At 42.7% G+C, this 21,663-nt stretch overlaps 1 protein-coding gene across 1 annotated transcript in view; it reads left to right on the top strand.

Moving 5' to 3' along the window:
- Positions 1 to 9,958, top strand: part of LOC311029329 (collagen alpha-3(V) chain-like) — a gene marked incomplete at both ends in the record, with an annotated part of 33,485 nt that extends 23,527 nt beyond the window's left edge. The window contains 6 exons of the mRNA XM_084034425.1: positions 2,368 to 2,515; positions 2,655 to 2,813; positions 4,299 to 4,491; positions 6,854 to 6,988; positions 7,353 to 7,433; positions 9,938 to 9,958. Coding sequence (XP_083890551.1) covers positions 2,368 to 2,515; positions 2,655 to 2,813; positions 4,299 to 4,491; positions 6,854 to 6,988; positions 7,353 to 7,433; positions 9,938 to 9,958 — 737 coding nt within the window. The remainder of the gene's footprint in view (positions 1 to 2,367; positions 2,516 to 2,654; positions 2,814 to 4,298; positions 4,492 to 6,853; positions 6,989 to 7,352; positions 7,434 to 9,937) is intronic.
- Positions 9,959 to 21,663: the final 11,705 nt, after the last annotated feature.

The following is a 21,663-nucleotide window of genomic DNA, read 5'->3' as shown; positions in this document are numbered from 1 at the left end:
TAAATAGAAATGGATGCAGTGAACCAGTTTGTACATTTTGATGACACCATTGCTTGCAACGTTTACAGTTTTAAATGGTAACCTGTGTAAAATTGTGTTCTCCTTTAACTAGCATCTGCATCTCATGGTTAGCATGTTAGCATCAAAGCACCACAATGTTAAGCAGAAATCCTTTCCTTCATGCTGTGTGTCTCCATTGAAAAAAATATTACGAGCAAATTGTTCGATTAAAATCTGAAATAGGACGAAGAGAATGTTTTATTCATCAGCCGGGTTCTTGTGGCCTGAGATGAATGAGAACTATTATTTAAATGCTGTGATGCCTCTGAGCCTCTTTTTTTGTGAATTGACCTCTTGTTTACCTGATTAGCACTCTCTGACCTCACATTCCTCCCTGCAGTTAACTAAAGGTTGAAAGTGCAAAGCAAACCATTATCCAAATCATTTCTTCTCTATAAGTGGTTCTCGTCCATATATCTTTGAGGATTCCTGGAAGACTGCTATGTTGGAATTTTTAGTGCGAGACCAGGTATGTCCCCTCGGTGCCATTCCTCGGGGCAGCAGAGTGTGACCACAGCAGCTCATGTAGACCAGTGCTGTCAGGATGAGTGTAAGCAGCAAATGGGTCTGATAGACATGGATTCAGTTATGAAAGTGCTTGAGAGGAGGAGGTTTTAATCTGCTTGATCGGTCTTTTATATCTTGTATATCCTTTGGAAAGAAAAGTCCTGAGGCAGCCTGAGACATGTTCATAGTGGTTAAATCCCAGAGACTCATGTTTCATACTGCTACTGTAATCTTTAGGCGGTCCTACTGCATGTATATCACTGTAACATGAACGGTCTGTAGTTAAATGGATTCTTCTCTGTCATGTTTCTGAAATGCACCTTTATTCCGTTGGCATAATGAATCTCAGCACTGCCTCTCAAGGAAGGAATGATCCCAGTCAGCTCCCAGGTTAAAGTGTGATCACCATCGCTATAAAACAATGCCAGCCTTTGAGGGGTGACTCCAAATGGGATGAAGAGCCGTATTTCTAATCCTCAGGAGGAGTTGTTAAAGCACAGAGTTAATCAGCAAAACCCACCCGCGGACAGGACATGAGGAACGGCACTTTACCTGCTCCAGTGGAGGACAAATAAAAGGCTATAACGTTTTTAATGATGCAACAGTGCAACAGTGTTTGGAACTGTAGGGAACCAAAGGTAAAAAAAATCTTTAAATAGGATGGAATTTGTGGCGGTCCTCTGAAGCTTTTAAAGGCAATGGCCCTGTAAGTGGTTTCCCGCTTTTCAGGAATGTCTTCAGTGGTGTGTTCACAGCATGTTAAAGTTTTTCCTAAGTGCCAGCAGAAGAATACGTTTGGTTGCTGCAGATGGTTGCTGTCTGTGTTCTCTGATCTTGAAACGGTGCCGAACAAATCCGTCTACTTTTCTGGAAAGGATTCCCTCAACAGAGATTTGCTCCCATTCAGAGACACGAGCATTAGGCTGGATTCACCCCAAACCTGACATAAAACGCCAGTCCTTATATTCATTTGTATGTGGATCGTGTGTTTAGTCTGCGGTGGTGCGACTGGGAGGGGATTCTGGGGGAAAAAAGTTTTCCTACGACGAAGACTTTTGAAGAAATCCTGGCATCACACTGCGTTGGCTAATCACCCAACTGTAAGACGACCTTGGCATTGTAGCATTGTGGCACTCTGCTGTTAAACCCATCAACTGTGACAATGACCTTGACGGAGCTGCACAAGTTAAATTCTCAAAATCACATCTCACAGATGGGCCACAACACTGATTGATTTGGGAAGAATGCAGTCTTACTTAGGTCCTACCAACACTGATGTTGGGTGATAAGATCTGGCTGGATGGCTTTGAGGTCAGGCAGGCATTTTTTTCCCTTTATTGATGTGGCTTTGTGTGCAGCTGCATTGTCATGTTGAAACAGAAAAAGGTCTTTCCCTAACTGCTGCCACAGTACTGGAAGCGCACTAAAGCCTGGATGCTGTGGCATTGAAAATCCCCCTCATTATCCTACAGCTGGGCAATAAATCAAGAAGTTCACATTAATAAGATAGATGAAGGATGACGTTCTGTTTACGTTCCTCCCTCTCTGTCTGTAATGCAACTCCTATGAATCACTGTGCTGTCCGGCTACATTTACATTGTACATGGAAACCGGAGCTAAAACAAATGCTTAAAATAGGTTGAGATCACACACGATAACAAAGGTACCAGTTTTATTAACATAAATCACACATTCATGTGGGCAAACCTGATCTGACATACAGACACATAATCAGCTGTGCTCTTATATCGCAGCACAAATAGCTCAAGCTGTGTTTTCTCCTGAACTGTCTGGTTACAGATGAGGTGAACGTTCTGCAGGAGGTTTCCCTTCAGGCGTCGGACAGCAGTAACGCCTCGATGACTGTAGATGACAGCAGATGTCCAGTCCTACAGGTGGGACAGTACTCCACCTTGGCTCTCCCTCTTCAACAAGTCCTCACTGACGGGTATGGTTCATCCCCATCTCCATATGTTAACTCTTTTTTTTTTTTAAATGTGTCTTCCAGTTATACATTTCTACTGGTATTTATTTTTACTGGTGTTTTTAGTAGCAAATAAATAGCTATGGTGTGTGTTTGTGTTTAGGTTTGCAGATCAGTTCAGTTTATTGGTGCAGCTGCGGAGCCGTCAGAGATGTGAACGCAGTGTCTTCACCATGCTCAGTCCCGACAGCCACGTTATGCTGCAGCTGCGTATCAGCGAACACGCCATCATCTTCATCGGAACACAGCAGCGACACTATGAGTGAGCCCATTTGTTTTTTCCTTTTCCTTTCCAGTGTGAAATACGAATTGAGTGCAACCAACGTATGCAGCTTTGGCAGATTTATTAAACTTTTAATCACGGTTGACTGGCTCCAATTATCTACCAGACAAACAAGTAAATGCTTTGGACTTTCATACATTACCCATTATCCAAAAGCAAACAGATGTCATAAGGTGATTACAACATCCGTCTCAGGTAATTAAGGACCGCTCATGCCCGCTCACGCAAATGTGTCTATAAGACGGTGGAAGGCTCCCTCGAAATGTACTTGTTTGCGTCGTGTGCATTTGTGTAACATGATTTATTAGACGTCTCTTGGCAGGTCTCTCGTCTTTATGGATTACAGAGCTGAATGAGTTCATCAAGGCAGAGACAGAACTGGGACAACAGATAGACACACATAGATACTATACTTACCTTGTAGCTGTCCGTGTACCTTATAGGAGTGTTTGCAGAAAAAAATGTTTATATATTCATATGTTCATACACAGCCCTGGCTCAGTAAATAGGAAACAAACAAAGTAAACAAGACGGGTGAGGTGGGTTGCTGACATCCCCTCAGATCCGCCTCCATTAACGGTCGTGCAGGGAACAGGGGAGATCCGTCACTCCCTGCTGGGAGTGAGAGTTCAGGGAGCACTAAGTTGGCGTCCACCGGGAAGCCGCGGAGTCTGGGCGAGGGATGCTGTAAAGCCGACACACCCGGAGCCGCAAGCCACTTTCACTCACCGAGCCAAACTAGAGGCGGTCGCTGGCACTGCAGAGGAAACGCACCCAGAAAGGGCCGGCCAGCCCGTCCAGAAGTGTAGAAATAGTTCTGGTTCCATGTGAAACTGTAGCTGGGTAAAATAGAAACAAAGGGGACGATAAATATGGCATCTCTTCACTTATTTATATTTTTTACAATAAAGAGGAACTCCACCAATTTTACACATCAAAGTCTGTTTTCAGGATATACTACTGCCTTGGTGTATAAAGCCTTTAGTGGCTACAGATGGAGCTGCATGATGTCTGATAAATCTCAACTGTCAGTGGTCACGTTGCATTGTGGGTAAGGTAGGCACCAGATTTTCACAAGCAGGAATGTGATGATAAAAAAGAAATGCGGTTGCTGTTCCACTTCTGTTACTTGTCATCTAATTAAAGATCAGCAGTGTTTGCATATGTAAATGTATTTCTTCCAGCCCAACACCTACAGCACCTCCTGCCAAGGACGCAACACTAAAATCATTTACTTTTAACAGTCTCCTGACCGACAGGCCAGAACCTCATTATTCAGTAAAGGAAGGATTTAAAATACATTAAAACAAGGTTGTAACTGTTACTGGCGTCTGTATTCTAACAGTCAGAAAGCCCAAGCCTGATTTGAACTTATCAGTCTGATTAATTCATGCTGTTATGTCATCTCAAGAAGCATAAAACCGAAGACATGTGATTACATAATGACCCATGTGTCTCCGGCAGGTTCCCAGTCAGCGGACTGTCTGATGGAAATTGGCACCATGTGGCCGTCAGTGTGTCTGCCAAGCGGCTGGCGCTGTATGTGGACTGCTCTCTGCTGGAGAGTGTGGACTGGGTCTACCAGGGCATGGGGATCAGCACCGACGGGCTGCTCGTGATTGGAGGCATCATCGAGGGCTTTGAGTCTCCATTTGAAGTAAGGGGCTTCTATCCAGCTTTTTCTCTATGTCCTGCTCGACAACTGTTGTTTTCTTTTATTGTTTTACTTTCCCACTGATCATAAGAGAAACATTAAGACCCCTACAACCGCACACCCTGCAATTTATTCTGTTAGTCTTTCCAATGTACAATGTTGAATAACATCAGGTCAAAGCTTTTGCTGAGTTGACAATGAAAACTCTGTAGAATCATTCATAGAAATGTGTTTCATTGTTCCACATGTGTATGTAATAACACATATTATGTGACCAGATGTTTGTGCAACAGCCAGCTGTTATTTAAAATAACTGTTGCCCGGCAATAAGCCACATGTGAAATAGTCCAGTTCATTTGAATTTAGTCCCAAAAGACATGCTCCTCTTTGTGGCACACAAACACACACACACACACACACACACACACACACACACACACACACACACACACACACACACACACACACACACACACACACACATTAAAACATGCAGGAGAGAACACACAAGTAGATTTTCCGGCCCCATGGCCCTATCCCACCCCGGTCCCTTTACATCACAAAGCCATGTAGCCCGTAATGCTTGGAAACCATGTGTTTGTTTTTGTATGATTTACGTAGAAATCCCTGCAACCTTCTCTAACCACAACCTCAATTACCTCCCAAGCACCAGTGTTACATGAAATTACAGAGGAAACACTGATGAGTGTTTGGACAGGGGATGCGTGCCGCGTCCTCGACCCCCCCGTCCTGTTCTCCAGTCGAGAACTTTGTCCTCAACCAAACCTGGATGTCTTTAGGCTATGTGAGGAAACCCATGGGAAGAACATGTAAACTCAATTAGGATCGCCCTCGACTGAAGAGTTGACTTACACTCAGGAGTTTGACGATTAATCAATTAGCTGATTTCACTGCGTTTCTCAAAAACTTTAACTCTTAGAAGCATGAAGAATAACTAATCTGACTAATGGACTAAAGAAATCTCCATCAATTGAGACCAAATTACTTAGTCAAGTAAAAATCATGTTTTCTTTACATTGTCACTGACAGTTTTTAAATGTTTTGTGTGTTTTTTAACCCATTCCAGGCAACAATTTGCTTTTATTCAGTTCTGTTTGGTAGGAAAGTCGGTTGGTAGTCTCGTGAGATGCACCTGAGCTGTATAATCACAGAGAAAATCAACAACTTTTGTAGTGTGGTAAATGCAGTTTACGATTAATTTAGATTAACTGACAAAGCCTGCAATGGATTAAGTTGTATGGTCCTAAGTTTTCATCTCAGGAGCAACCACTGAATCACCGCCCACAATGCACCTGGCTTTAAATTGTGCTGTCCCAGTTAAGTCAAGGCTGAGGACCAGAGCGGGCAGTGTGACTGAATCACAATGAGGGTGAGGGGGAGCGTTGTAGAAGCAGCATCTGGATTTGTTCTTTACACCAGATAAAATGGATCTTTGTTGCCTCGTTTCCCCCAGTGACGGCCCGTTACTGAGCTCCAAGGACGGAGCACTTCCACACTCGGAGGTGGTGACAGTCTCGTCTCTGGACAATCCTTTGTGTTTGGGAAACTAAACCAGACGTTACTGCACTGTGCTTTTATCTATTACTCTGACTGTCATCCACTGCAGCACAACTCAGATTTATTCTGCTTTATTTCAACAGTTATTTTGAGACCAAAGTAGGATTTTAATATTATTACCATAGTAAAACGTTGTATGTTTTGAGGATGAGTCGCGACTTAAATTGGAACATGAAAATATGCAGCAGATGTCTGTTTAGCAGACATGCATGTAGTTTGATCCCTCTCTTATTCGTAGGGTCTTTCTGGCAGATGCCCCAGGGTTGGTTTTCTGCAGAAAACACAAAACAATTATTTTTCTATACACAACAATGCGTTTCTGGATTGAATTTTTTAAAAAGACAACACTTCTCAGATGTATTTCCTTGAAACATTTATGTCTTTTCCACATGTCCCTGGATTTGATTTTACAATGTAAGAGCAAACAGCTTGTTGAAACGAGTTTAAGTTTAAGTATGATACACACCGGCACCCTGGAGTCAAACTACCTTCACTCTTCAGCCAAATTTAGTCCAGTTTTAAATTATATATTTTCCCAAACCATGCTTCTCTTTTACATTTCCCAAAAACTGTGATGTAATGCAGTTAACTGATCTTATGTAATCAAATGTAGAGCCAATGTTCAGGGTGTGCAAATGGACTCTCATGGTCTCCCAGGTGTAGTTGTACCTGCAGGCTCCATAATGTAACCGTACATGACTCATGAGCGGTTAAACCTTCACTTTCTACATGAAGGTGATTTGTGTCTTGACCACTCACATAGTTTTCAATCTTTCCTCCTCTGCAGGGTGATCTCCGTCAGCTGACCTTCATGATGGATGACCCGGACGCCGCCCAGCGACACTGCAGCCACCACCCTCCCCGCTGTGGTGAGACCGCCCTCAAGCCTGCTCGCCCCCCACGCACCAACAACGCCCTGGAGGTAAGGAAAAGTGGAAGATCAGGGAAATTCCTGTCATTTTCACATGTGAAATAAGTCTTAGTATTGTTCCTTTGACTTATGGAAACAGCTCAGCTCAGAGGTGTTTAAGGTGAAGCCTTTTTAAGACCACAGCCCAGACATTCAGACTCCTGCAGTTAATACTTTGACAGCAGAACATGTAATATACAATGAAGCATCAGATCATCAGAGGATTTAAAATAAAAATCTGAGTGCACTGACTCCTGTGGTTTTGATCCAGTCTGGTGAATTTAACAATTCCGGGTGTTTAGTTGATCAGCGGTTTAGCTCTGAACTGTCTTTGTGGTTTTTAAATTTAGAAGTTGTCCCCTCTGTTTCCACACAGGATGTGCTGCTGTCCTCGAATGACCTGGAGGACCTGCTGGGGGATCCCAGGGGCGAGTCAGTTCTGAGCTTTGGCAGGACTGTAAGTAGGATATTTTGGTACCTGCAGTGCTCTTTAAAGCTGCGTGGAAAATTCCCAGTTCATTTAGGTGTTGAAAACAAACAGAAAATACATGCAGTTGCCTGGTTTCACAGCTGCCTCCCGGGGAGATGCAGTTGCAGAGAATGGGCAGCCGACCAGTTGTCATGGTGATTAGATCCAGCTGGACAGGCACGCAGCTACAGTCGTATATACCAACCACTGGTCTGGTTTCACTGGCTTCATTTTTTTTCATCAGTCTCCGTCTGTAAAACCACCAGTCTAGTGTCTGTCATTAATAAGCGCTGTGGTGCAGAGCCTCAGGCCTCAGAGGCACCAACCAGCCGTCGAACCTCTTGCCCTTGGCTGACTGGTATATTGTGTGTGTGTGTGTGTGTGTGTGTGTGTGTGTGTGTGTGTGTGTGTGTGTGTGTGTGTGTGTGTGTGTGTGTGTGTGTGTGTGTGTGTGTGTGTGTGTGTGTGTGTGTGTGTGTGTGTGTGTGTGTGTGTGTGTGTGTGTGTGTGTGTGTGTCCTGTATGCCCGACCCGTCCGTCCACTAGTCCATTAATCTGTCTGCTCAAAGGTTTTTGCTGTTGCCTGCTAAAGGCTTCATGTGAGTGCTGAAGTTAAGTGTGTTTTGATTAATTATAGAGGGGACACATTTCTAATGGATTTTATTTTTTAAAAAGAATAATTTATTGGTGTTGTTGTTTTGAATGTTAAAACACTATAAAATCTTAAAAGCCAATAAGGGATTTTGACTTAATGTAATATTATTTTTATTGTATAATCAGTATTTCATCTGGCATGTGGGACCAAACATCAGGGTAGGAATGGTTTCAAACTTGAGTAAACGAATAGCTCGACTGATCATTCTTAGAAAAACGGCCAAATATATGCTGTTCCGGCCTCTTAAAATGTGGGATTTTATGCTTTTTGTATGTATGGGATATTCTTTTGGACAACTGAAGCTGTCATCTCAGGACGTGGGTGTTAAGTGCTACTTTTTGACACCTCGTAAATCAAGCAATGAATCCACCTATGGAGAAAATAATCCTCAGATTAGTGGATAATGAAGATAATTGTTAGTAGCAGCCCTGATAACTATAAAACTAAAACAATCAGCCTGCAGGCAGAAACACACTGCAAGTGGTGAGCTGGGTGGAGCTGCTGCCTCCTATTTATTTTCTTTGGAAAGTAGCGAATTCAACCAATAGCCGGTGTTGAGAGGCGGACGAGTAGGATGGAGTGTTAAAGGTGCAATATATGGGGTTCAGAGCAGTAATTTAGCAGCAAACGGCTATTGGCTAGGTGCAGATATAGTGGAGTGCTATAAGTGGCTCCCTCTGTGTGTGTTGTAGCTTCACCTTGTTGACATACTGCACTGTTGCCTTTGTTTGCACTCTTAGCACTGTTAGCTGCAGGCGGCTGGCTCAGCAGTCACCATACTTAGAGACATTGACAGGCAATAGAAATGCTCCCACACTCAGCATCTACTTATTTTCTAAATAAATATGAATTGCAGCCCTTTATTTTGCTCCAACACATCTGCACTGTTTGACTTGTGAGTCTAAAGAGAAACAACAATGGAAACAGCAGCAACCTGCATGTGGACTGATCTGCCTACAAGCAGCAGAGTGGCGGCGCTGTCAGTCGTTCCCAGAAGCCTCTCTGTGTTCTGTGTTCAAAGATCACATTAAATGAGCACTTGAACTTCCACTTGTTTTCATCATCAGCGCCGACTTGATGTTTCAATAATGGGTGCAACTAAAAAGTTAATGTAAGGCATGAAATACATTAAACCCGCTTTCTAACCATTGTTTATACATGCACTTACAGAATAAACCATGTTTCTGGAATCACGTTCCTGCAAGTTTTGTAATGGAAACAAAGCAATAACCGTGCACTTAGACAAAAAAAGCCCAAGGAAAAGCAAAGCTGGGTGGAATTTACATTTTCATGTATGTGAAAAACGCTTGAAATAATCAGCGAGGATCTGGTTCTCTTTATAGTTTACAGTAGTGTTCTGAGTGTAGGCAGACCAGCATGCCATGGCGTGCCAGCTCCACCAGGTGAAGTGTCTCCATCAGGATGGCATTGGGATGCCTTTTTGATGATGTATGCCACAAAGACTTCTCCTGCTGCTTTGAGTTAGAGAGAAGCTTTGCAGGAACAAGCTGCACCAAATCCATCTTAATAGTCATTTGAAATCTTCTTCAGCTGGCTGCATCATTCTCATTATCTGTCTCTCCCTCTCAGTTCATCTGTTTTAGTTTTTCATGTGTTTTATAGTGTCTGTCTCCTCTGTCTGTTCGGTGTTAATTTCTTCAACAAATCCTATGACTAAATGTGTTCAACCTTTTATATCCGTGAGTAAAGCAAGACAGCGCTAACTGATGATATCAACTTGGAATAATGCTGACGGAAAAAATACTAAAATGTAGAAAAAAACACTTGATCCTGGACCTCCCGATTCTCCGCCAGATCTTTTGCCGTCTTTACACAGGTTGGACCTGGCGCTAACTGAAGGACTCTGGAGATGCCTTGTGAAAAGCGATGGGCTCCAATCTTACTTTCTCAAGTTAAACACAGCACTTGGGAGGACGACACATGGTGATATCTGGGCTGTTGTGATGAGGAATGTGATTTTAATACAGTTTTCATTAACTGAAACTATGATAAATATTTGGGATTTTCTTTGACTACGATGAGACTAAAATTCCCGGACTGTTTGTCAACTAAAACATTTTTGACTGAATATGATAAAGCTAAGCAACCAGCTGCTGGCTCCGGTTACAGATTCACCTTCCAGACAGAATCCCTACTGTTCTTTAACCGCCACCACGTACAAAACATCAAACATTCACTGTTTCCAGCTTCTGAAATGTGAATGTTGAATATTGCGTTTGCTGCTTTTTTAAACAGTAAGGGTTTTGACTGCTGGTCTGACAAAACAAGGCAATTCAAAGAGTCATCTCTACAACTTGTGCATTTTCACATAATTTATGGACTAAACCACTAATTCATTAGTTGAACAAAACAGCCAGCAGGTCATAATTTGTTCCCCTTGCTGCTTATCATGTAGGAAATAGTGAATGAGGCAGTGATTTCGGAACAGCCCTTGTTTCCCCGCTGCCTGTTTCTCATTAAATCCACACAGACCAGACCTGTGGTGCTCCAGCCGTCACGTCTCTGGCTCTACTCAGAATCTGCACATTTGAAAGTAAAGAAATAAAACAAGGCTCCTACATTAGCAAGATCTATTTCTCTTTCGCTATGGTCTGCTGCTGTCGTCTTTGAAGCGTTACATTTCTGACTGCGGGGCCACGTTGTTGGGGTTTCCTGACTTTGATGCATGTCCTGTCTGGGGGCACCGGCTCCCTTGACAGGTGCTCTCTTTAGAGACATGGCACTCGCCCAGTTAATCTCGGCTCCTCCAGTGTGCACTAAGACGTTAAACACTCCTGGAGGTCAGGGACCTAAGCTAAACATGTAATTCCAAAGCCAGAGCTCTGAGCTTCAGTGCATGTTGATGGCTTTGAACCCTTATAATCAACATGTTCAGTATTAGTCAGAATTACTTTCATTTGTAAATTTAGTTCTAAAACGCCAATGTGAAGATATTGTTCGAGCAAAAACATATGCGTTTTGCAGTTCTGCTGCTTCTCTTGATTTATGTCATTGTAAATTGAATCACTGGAGACTTTTGGTTGAAAAAATAATAAAAGTAATGTAAAAACGTCATTTTTCATCAGACTTAAGCTATAAAAGCTTGTGTCGTGAGTTATTGCTTTTATAAAACGGTCATCAAGTATGGCAATATGAAAGATATAAGCTCCTTCAGATTTAAATTGTTTTATTAATAAATATTTAATTTTCACAATAAAATAGGCCCTCCAGGTCTGGCTGCCTGCACATACCGAGGCGGTTGCTATATAACGCACGCTAGCAGCTAGCATGTTTCTTTTTTTTTTCATCACAGCCTAGCGTTACATTGATTAGCATCAGTAGAATAACTTTGATAACTGCTTGTACTCGTCTTGCCTTTATTTGTTAGTTGGAGGATTGTTTTGTAGCGTGGCAAAGTTGTCCTTCCACATTTCTGTTGCCAATAACGGTCTCTTACAGACTCAATCCACTCTTCCACAGAAGTTAACCATAAATTTTTCCAGTGACCATAATCAGCACGATCACTCATGCGCGTAACGTTTTTATTCTCTTAAATGATGGATGTGGAAATGTTGCATCTGATCTTGCATCTGTTGTGTATGAATCTGTCAGGAAAACTGGATTCACTCTTGTGGTGAAAAAACAATCACAACTCTGTCATGATCCACGTCTCCCTCTCTTTCCGAGTGCTTTCATTTTTATAAATAGTTGTAACACCGCTAACACTCGATCCGCCAAGCTGCATCTGTCAGAGAGACACTCACGCCTGCGGTCATAATATTCTCTGTTCCATATCCTATCACAGCCCAGTGTTTCCACTCGCGTCTCCAGAGAGGCCTCCTTCATAAAACTTGTCAAACAATGGCTTTTTACTGGCAAGCCGAGACAAAAACAAAGAGGTGGGAAGAAAATGATCCATCATCTTGACACTTGTCCATGACTCTGTCAACCCACCAGGGTCCATGTAACCTATGTAAAGTCTGGGAAGAGTTGCACACTAAAAGACGTTGCCGTCTCTGGAGTCTAATGTCCTAACAAAGTGTTAGCAATAGTTACATATTGTTTGGTCTTTTTTCTAAGGCTGCTAATTAAATAAATACCCGTTACGTGCAACTGAAAGTGTTTATATGAACCAAACAGATGACATTACTGGGGTTCACTTAAAACCTGCATTACTCATTAGGCTTATTAACACGCGGAGCAAACACAAGGTAACTTCAGCTTCATTTGGACTTGTGTTTCTGCCCCCCTGGCAAATGTAGGGCCTATATTCTAGCTCTGGTCGGGAAATTTGTAAATGTGTGGCTGGAGGGGAATGTCTGGCTTGTTAGCTACTAAATGGTTCACTGTGTTGACAGTACAGGTAATATATGGTGGGGCTTTTTTTGGGCAGTGATTGCTGAAAAAAGCTGCTGCTGGTAAACTTCATTGCTGAGAGAGTGTGAATCTAAACAGAGCTCAGAGTCTGACGATTCTCTCGTCACGACATCTTACGTTACGTTCATTATTGAGCAGAGCAGATTTAATGTATTTCACTTTAAGAATTAGAATTTAATAATTGGCCTGTGATTCAGACTCAGTTGGTGCTGAGGATTACAAGTTTGAAAATTATTAAAAAAAAATCTCTGAGTTGCCAAAAACCAAGATGGCAGCGGTCATAATAGCAAACCCGAGGGTTCCAGCCATTGTCCACAAACCAACGGGTGATGTCACGATGACTACGTCCACTTCTTAAATATAGTTTTCTCCACCAACTTTATTCTTAGCTTGTTATGTTTGATTCTCTGCCGAAGACAACAGTGATGAGAGCAATGAGACTGATTTAGGTCAGTAGAGCTGCTGATGTAATGTGTTTCTTTGGGTTCATCACTACAACCAACCCAAATGACAAGTTTGCATGTTGTCATTTCATTCAGTGTTTGTGTTGTGGTATGAAGGAAGAGGTGACCCTGCGTTGGCCTGCGTTCACCTCTCGGCCACAGGTCTCCCAACACTTTCATTACGGATGTCATCGCTGAGCTCTGGATATTGTATCGCCTGCTTGTCTGGAGAGCCGAACTAGTGCAAAACGAAAAGCTGGTATCATTCCTTGTCGAAGCTCAAATCAGCCGTTCTGTATGTTGCATACCTGTCATGTTCACGTCGTTAGCCAAAAAAAAAACATGTTCTCATGCCAGCAAACGTCACATTCCTTCATTGATCGCAAATCTGTTCTTCATCTTAGTCCTGCTCCTCTCTGAACGTTGCTCTGTTGGAGAACGAGGTTGCTCAACAAAGAGAGGTGGAAGCAGGTAGATGTGCTGACAGACGTCATCAACTCTAGACTCTAGATGTCTTCAACTATCGTAGCCTGCCAAGAAGCTCCAGTCGGCCCAGCAGTAGATGAGTGAATCCCGTCAGGTCATCTTTTTCTATCTGTGACTTTGTACCATAATCTGCCAGCGTGCAAATGTAAATCCTGCTGGCTTTGGCTCCCAGATGATGGATCTGCTGAAAGGATCGTTAAAGTTCTCTCAGGGCTTCTTCTGTGTCTGCAGAGCTAAGTGATAAGTAGGTGTCAGGTTTTAGGATCATATTAGAGACAGAGAAAAGTAAATCATATAAGCAGCGTTGAAGATCTTGCAATATAATGTTATATTCCCTTAATTATAGCGCTGAAAGATCCCACGCCAGATGGCATCTGTTTCTGAGGGAGAAACGCAGTCATGCAAACTCCCAGCTTTTTAAGTTGTGTTCTGTCAGCATACAATGTGTATGGGTGTGTGCAGCTGAGGTCATGATGATGATGACAAGAGGAGAAACATTTTAAAAAGCAAATTCAGTTCAATATTTTTAGCCTACCAGTTACATTTTTAAAATGACAGCGAAGCTGATGTTTTTTTTTTTTACTGTATTATAAGTTCCAGTGTAACTGTAACAACCTATCGCTCTATGACTTTCATACTGAAGAAAACTTAAAAACCTGAAGATTCTTCTGCAAGTTCTGCAGTTATAAGTAGTGTCTTTATTGTCTATTACTTCTACACAGATTTATGGGAGTCTCACTCTTTCAGTTATTTCCAAACTGGAATAAAGTTGAACGCTAGCTATTGATATTATTTGTGATATCGGGCTATATGATAAAATGAACACAATAACCTTATTGATCAGCTTACTTTAGTAACCTATCTCACTGTTGAGTGGAACCTCCATTTGAAAAACATGAGAAAGAACAAAGATTGAGTCGACCTTTAAAATGTTAAGTGAGTTATTTTTAAAAGTTCAACACAATCAATTAAGAATCTGGTGGAAACCTTTGATGTGTGGTTATGCTTGGAGCTCTTCAGCATGGCAGTGCGATTACATACTGTGATTACATACTGCAACAGGAACATGTCAGAGCGGCAGCAGGAGGGGGACAGCGGGTTCCAGACGAGCCTGACATTAATCAATCCCAAGCAATGGAATCTTGGAGCTGGACGCATGGTTTTTTTTAGGGTTTCCTCTGAATTGCATGATGCATCAAAAGGAACACCATACTGAGCAAATTAAAACATAAGGATGAGGAAACATGCTTTATGTTTGCTGTAAAAAAACAATATGAAAGAGCATCTGAATGCCTTTGTTTTTAAATCAACAGGGCGTTTCTGCACACTGTCAAGACTTCTTTTATGCACATTTTACTGTAGATTGAGCAGTAACATTTCATCTGCTGGAAAATGTTCATAACGGTTTACAATATAAAATAAAGTAATTACAGACGAGCTAGGAGGCCCTCCAATCATGGAGTACAAGAGGATGTGGGTTGTTGAAAGAGGGGATGCTCGGATGATAGAGGGGGGGGGGGGGGATTTGGAAAGAAGAGGAGGGAATCAGAGGAAAGGAAGAGTTGCTGCTTCGTTCTCTGTTGTCACTAAGAGGCACAGAACTATTTTCCTAATGTGAGAGGTCCCAACATGCTCAGACTAATAATTTCCCTTTCCAAAACCGTGATTTAGTAGGGGATGTACCTATGCTGTGGCGATCAATCAGCTCTGGTTAAATGCTAGGTTGTCACAGTAGAGCTACATCAGCAGCCAGCAGTCACCCTCCCTTCTGTTTCCTGGTGTTAACACTCTGCACCTGGACTCCCTGCACTACAGGTGCCGCTCTTAAAATGCAACCGGGATCAGGTTTTCAGCGCAGACAGCGGAAACTCTGGAAGCCATTATGTGGCGGGGAGCACGAAGATGTGCTGGGAAGTAGTTTCAGAATTAAAAAGAGATCATTGATTTCCCCCTGTACATCTGCCTGCAGTTTTCAAGAGGTTCTGTTCACCCGGTTTCAACCTCCCTCTGCTCTCGTTTATTTATATCGCTGTTTATGTTAGACCACCTCTCCTTTTGTTCCTTATAGACAATGACGTAATGCGTCCCGTGACATGGTGCTGCCCCCCTTGTCCTAGACTTTCAAGCAGAGGTGGTCTCCTCCCTGCGTCAACCCCTAGTTGTGTAAATCAGGCCAACCTCAGAGAATCCTTGGTGAATATTTACCCTCTCAGCTGTGGTTGTTTCACAGTCTGAGCACTGTGGCTTCCCCCCTCTCCTAATTCCCCTTCAGAGATGTCTTTTCCTTTGGGTCTCGTCGTGTGCAGGCTCCCTCCGACCCAAATCCATCCATGTGTAAAAGCGGGCTTCGTTCTGCTTCCCTTAGTTAGAAGGAGCAGTCATTCACTTTAGTAGAGTTTTAGTTGCCCGTGACGTCGCGGTTAACGTCTTATGTCAATAATTAGCTAAATCAAAATGTTCACTCTCACATCTAGCCTGGTGAGCTGACAATTTGGACGTGGAGGATTTAATGTGCAATAAAGTGTCTCGCATGCTCTGAGATTCTGTGGGTGAAACTGGTAGAATGCGTCTGTTGTTTAAAAGACTTTGGGTTGTTTTGAAATGTAAGTCGTCCCAAATACAGTGACAGTTTTCCCTGCAAATGTTTTCGTGTCCTGCTCTCTCAGCGTTCACAGAGGCCACCCTGAGGGCTCATGGGCTGGGCTTCTGTCTCCCACATGTGCCAGATTACAATTATTGTCTCTACACGACGTGTGGCTGGTAGTGGAAGGGTGTGTACCCAGTAGGTGTGTGGGTGTGTCTGCTGGGAGCCGGATCAGCCTCCTGTGCAGAGGCCTGTCTGTGGGTATAATGTGAACAGAGCCGAGCTGCAGACAGACCTGCAGTGTCTCCTGCAGCCATGCTCCACCATGTTGGATGGTATTTGCTGCTGGGATGTCTGTTACTGGATTTAGATGGAGTGCACGTGCAAGGTCAAAGGCGACGGGAGGGAAAGGTACTGCCTGGTGTAACACTGTACATGTTGCAACTATCAATGTTAATTTTCCCTCTGCTTTTGTTCTGCGCTGACGTAGAGTGCTGTCGGGTGTTTGATGCTCTGCAGACTATCATGTTGCACACAGTCTGGCAATGCCTTTTTAATTTACTGCGATGAGGATGTTTTTCTTCTTACATCTGACTATTAATGCGCGTGATTTAACACGATAACACAACTGCAGTCACATCTCGGGAAGATTTGGCTTTGATGTTTAAAGTTCAAGGTTGCACCTGCTGTAGTTTATCCTGTAATGTCCAACTTATTAGTGTTATTAGTGTATTTCAATTACATTCAAGTATCATTTTTTCCAGTCATATATATATATATATATATATATATATATATATATATATATATATATAATATACAACTGTCTGTATAGAAGCTCTGCAACCGATGCTCTGTGTGAAAATGATAAGGCTGCATTGGAAGCTACAGCTGAAGGTTGCAGAGCAACGTTTAAGATTTCAAGGCCTTTCCTTTGTCCCTCCAACATGCTTAGTGATCCTATATCCCAGGACCACCACTGGCGATTTGGCGGACACTTTGATCCCCGCCAACAGGGGCATTTCTAACATGGGTGGTCCTGCTGGGAATAAAATCCCTGACCATGACGGTGTTAATGCTGCGCTCGACCTGCTGAGCTCCTGAACAACACAGGGTCCCGATGGGAAGTCACACGCTCACTTATGCATTGGCGCTAAGCCTTGTCCGCATTTCATCGAATGCAGACACACAGACGCAACTCAGCGGCTGTTTGTCTCTTCTTCTGTGCCAGGCTTTCCTTGTGTTACAGGGGTCTGATGTTTCAGGTACAAAACATCAGACCCCTGTCATCCTGCTTTTGTTTTCCAGGACAAATTGCTAACTGCTGCTTGCAAGACCCAGCCAGTCCACATACCTGTGTCTTGGCTAGATTTACGAACCTTGCCATTTGATTAGCCCTTTGTAGGAGCAAGTGTTGTTCATTGTCTTTGTGTGTGTGTGTGTGTGTGTGTGTGTGTGTGTGTGTGTGTGTGTGTGTGTGTGTGTGTGTGTGTGTGTGTGTGTGTGTGTGTGTTTTGATGATAGCGCTCTAGCCTGCAGCGCTTGTGTCAGACTGTGAGGCCTCCATAGATTTTGCGTTGCTCTGAACGGAGGATCTGTCGGCTGCACATGCAGACAGACTCCTGAGGAGACTTGTGCTGAAGTAAGGACACAGTGGTTTGTGAGAACTATTAATTTAGTCCAGGTGTGCCCTGTCAACATCTGCCCTCATCCTAATTGACTGTGGTTCCCTGCTAATACTGTATTAGAGCGGCAGAGAAGTAAATAAATCATTTATTTAATAGAAATTGTGTGAATGGACTTCATATCATTAGATGCAGGAGATAAATATTCTATACATTTTCTAGTGCTTCATTGAAATTGGACTTTTAGGGAGGAAAACAAACAATCTCCTGGCAGCACCATAATACGCAATAAAAGACTGACTGAGACAATTATTAATCAAAACAATGTGACGGGGGGAATGATGAGAGAGTTTCAAGTCTCTGCAAGTTGGATGCTTGAATGTTTGGAAACCTAAGTTGAGTGGGATGTTTTTAATTAAGTGATAATGATGTGCCTAGAATGGCTGTATTCGGTCATTATAATTACTGATTCATTTATAGATTATGTTTTCAGTTTAGTCTGAAAAATGGTGAAAAATCATGTTGCTGTTCAAACTGATTGATGTTAAATCCTTACATTTGAGATGTGAATGTTAGTTAGCGCATAGATGTAATTGATGCTCATATTCAGAAAGACGTTTAACATGTCTACAAGCTCAGCTTGCTGTTTTACATTACTAAACCTTTCTTTTGATTCTCCCCTGCTGCTAATGATATGACAGCGTTGCAGGATGATTTACCTGTCAGCCCATATGGCTTCTATTTACAGCATTCATTTTCTAATGGAGCAGTCTGTGGATCCTAAACAGAGAAGCACTAGAAGAACTAAGAAGGCACATAAGAGTCTAAATCTGTTATTCAGGGCATTAATATAGCAGCAAACAACTGTTGGCTATGTAAAGATATAGTGGAATACAATATACAAACTGCTGGGTGATCAGGCGTGGCTAAGGGTTGTTCTGGTTCATCCCAAAGGTGTTTGATGTGTTTGAGGTTGGCGTTCTGTGCAACTTCTTCAACACCAAACTGTGTCATACTGAAACAGAAAAGGCCTTCAATAAACTACTGACACAAAGTTGGAAACAAACTGTATCATTGAATGATGTTGCAAAGCTTTCGCTTCATTGGAAGTAAGGAAGTAAGGTGTACAGGGTGTCTGCGTTATCTTTGACCATGTATTGTGCTTAACACACAAAGGGAGACTAGTTTTACATTCTACATGATTCAGGGTTCCAGGGGCCTGAGGCTTTTAGCACTGATTAAGCACCAACACATGACCGTGAAAGCTTTCAATTCAAGTTATCGTTGAGTAGAGTTATCGTCTGACAGGAGCATTAAGGAGCCTGTTCATCAGCCTGGAGCCATGAATTCTGACACGGACTGAACCTCTAGATAACCCCACTGTCATGCGTTCACCTATGGATCACTTACTCACAATGCGCCTCGCATTCTGTGTTGTTAGGATACAGGAACACACCTTAAATAGGCACAGTGTCCTTGCTTGCTTCAGCCTGATAGAAAGACGGCGAGTTTAAACATTGTCTTGGCACATGGTATAAAGGTTTAAAGACTTGCTTACTGAGGTATCAGTGTTTTGACAAGATAATTACTGAGATGCATGCCATGCAGCGCCTGCTCTGTTGAGTATCTTTCAAGATACCGGGCAGAGTAGATTGACGCTACTGTCACAAAGATTTTGACTTTTGTTGCTGGTTTCAATGCTGATGACGACTCATGATGTTGCCATTCCATTCAGAAACCAGTGTCCAACATTTCCATTTTGTTCCATTTGTATAGATTAGAGTTTTACTGATCCTTTGTATATTTTACTGGCCCAGAAAAAGAGAGAGAGAGAGAGAGAGAGAGAGAGAGAGAGAGAGAGAATGAAAAATGAGGGGGAAAATGTGACACTCATCACCCAATTATACACTTATTCCTCCACCACACCATATCAATAACTTTCTTCTAACTTTCCAGCATTCTTTGTTCAGCATAAAGTAGATCCGCCCAGTTTAGGGGAAAACTGCATTGCAAATGTTGGTGGCTCATGTCTGCCTATTTTCAGCCAGTGAATCAGGGGTTAGCTACAGCCAGTCAGCCTCGTAGGTGAACTGACTCTTGACTGTGATTGACAGAAACACTGAGCCATCATTATGTTGAACCCTGCACACACGGTATGCTTCAAATTCTGTCAGACCTTTGTCTTTTGCAGTGAGTCACATGCATCCCATAATGATATTCTAAAATCAGGATAAGGATACTGACTGAACATACAGAGTAGATCAGTACTTAAAGAGGCACACAGAGGCTAACCATCCTCCTTAGTCCTTAAAATGGCTTTAGACTTGCCTGTTAGTGGTTTATAACATAGCAGAATCTACGCACATCTCTGGGATCTCTGCTCTGTAGCATCGCCGTACGTTTAACCTCATCAAAAATGTATGGAAAAGCTTCCGATATGCTGCCACTTTCCATAATGCAACTCAACAGCATCTTTCATTAACCCTTCCCCCGTTAGATGCAGTAATCGCCATGGTCCCAACTTGAACTACAAATATATACTTAACCTTAACTCAAGATGACCCTGGCTTCTCCTGCCCACTTGAATTGAAAGAAAAACACTTCATGAGTGCAGTCCGTTTCTCATTTTCTCACACTTTGGAAAGCTCCCTCCAGAGCTGCACAAGACATTGTACAGTTTCATAAGCTTCCGTTCTATCCGCGAGGACACTCCATTGTTGAACTATAAATGAATTCTTCCTCCACACTGTCACAGAGGCATAAATCCAGCTTTACTTTTATCTGAAAGGATGTTGCATACTGAAACCTACTGTACCAAAAGTGTTGAACAAATACATTTACCATTACACCCCTGTATACCCTAAAACAAGTACATTCCTTATGTAGATTGCATCACAATGAACTAGAAGAAACTTTCTCTAAAATATCAAACTGGGATGTTTCATGAATGATGTCTTTCTTTGATGAACTGTTTGACAGATTTCGGCTCCTGACTGACTGGCCAACGTGTCATAGTACTCCAGCTAAGTATGGCCTGGGCTGGCGTTCATAGGCATATCTCACAGACCGGCGGGGAGATTAGCTGAAGGAGGCGTGTTGACCAGAGCAGATCTAGTGTCAGCTTATCAACCAGGGCCGGCCGCCTGACTGAGGCCCGGGATAAGAGAGAGAGAAAGGGCCTTTGTTTTCAGTTGGGGCGCCGTGTTCAGTCTTCACTATTCCTCACTATAACCAGCCAGCCCTCCACCAAAGGCCGGGTTTCACTGAAGAGACGACATTTAATGCTGATATTTCAAATTTTATGAACGAAAGCCAGGTTTTCACTGATAATTGCTGGGTAACATTTGGACAAATCATTCTTTCTGATAACAAAATCAGAGCATGCTCAATTGATTTGCCTGAGCAAATACCTGTGACCAAATAGGATACCTGAGATCCCGTCTCTAATAACTTCATTAATTCATAAAATGTGTATGTTACCATTTTATTGTTCACGTTTCACCTCCTGCACCTCTTCCAATGGTAAAAATGAATCCAGGAGGTCACTGGTTGCTTTGTCATTCATTCCCTCCCATTCCATTGGCCCTTTATCAATTAAGTGTTGGACTCTGGGTCCCTCAGGTGATACCAACATCAGCTTGTCCAGTGCCTCTACTTCTGTCGCAAATGTTTTGTATGTTTGAAAAGTGGTTTCCACTGATGCCAGCCAAAGGCTAGACTAAGAATCTGTAGGCAATTAGCAAAACAATAGCCAGTTGCCTATGGCAACCTGGCAGCCTTTGTGTGGAGCCCTGCTATCCATCAAACATTGTATTTATTTATTAAGAGTTATTCAGATGAGAAAGGCATTCTCCCGTCATTGTGCCAGGATCAGGACACACACCTGAGTTTAATCCAGTCATGGACAGTCTGAGGACCTCAACAATATATTACCATTACCAAGGAAAACGAGTAAAAGAGTTTTCTGAACTTTTGCACCACGAGCTGGCACTATGGGTATTTCAGCAAACTATGCATGCTGTAGTAATGGTAATAGGATGATAATGAC

This window comes from Eutrigla gurnardus, assembly GCF_963514095.1.
Source record: "Eutrigla gurnardus genome assembly, chromosome: 19".
Classification (NCBI taxonomy): Eukaryota; Metazoa; Chordata; class Actinopteri; order Perciformes; family Triglidae; genus Eutrigla; species Eutrigla gurnardus.
Note: the sequence above shows the minus strand (reverse complement) of the source record. Positions and strands in the feature narration are given on the sequence as shown.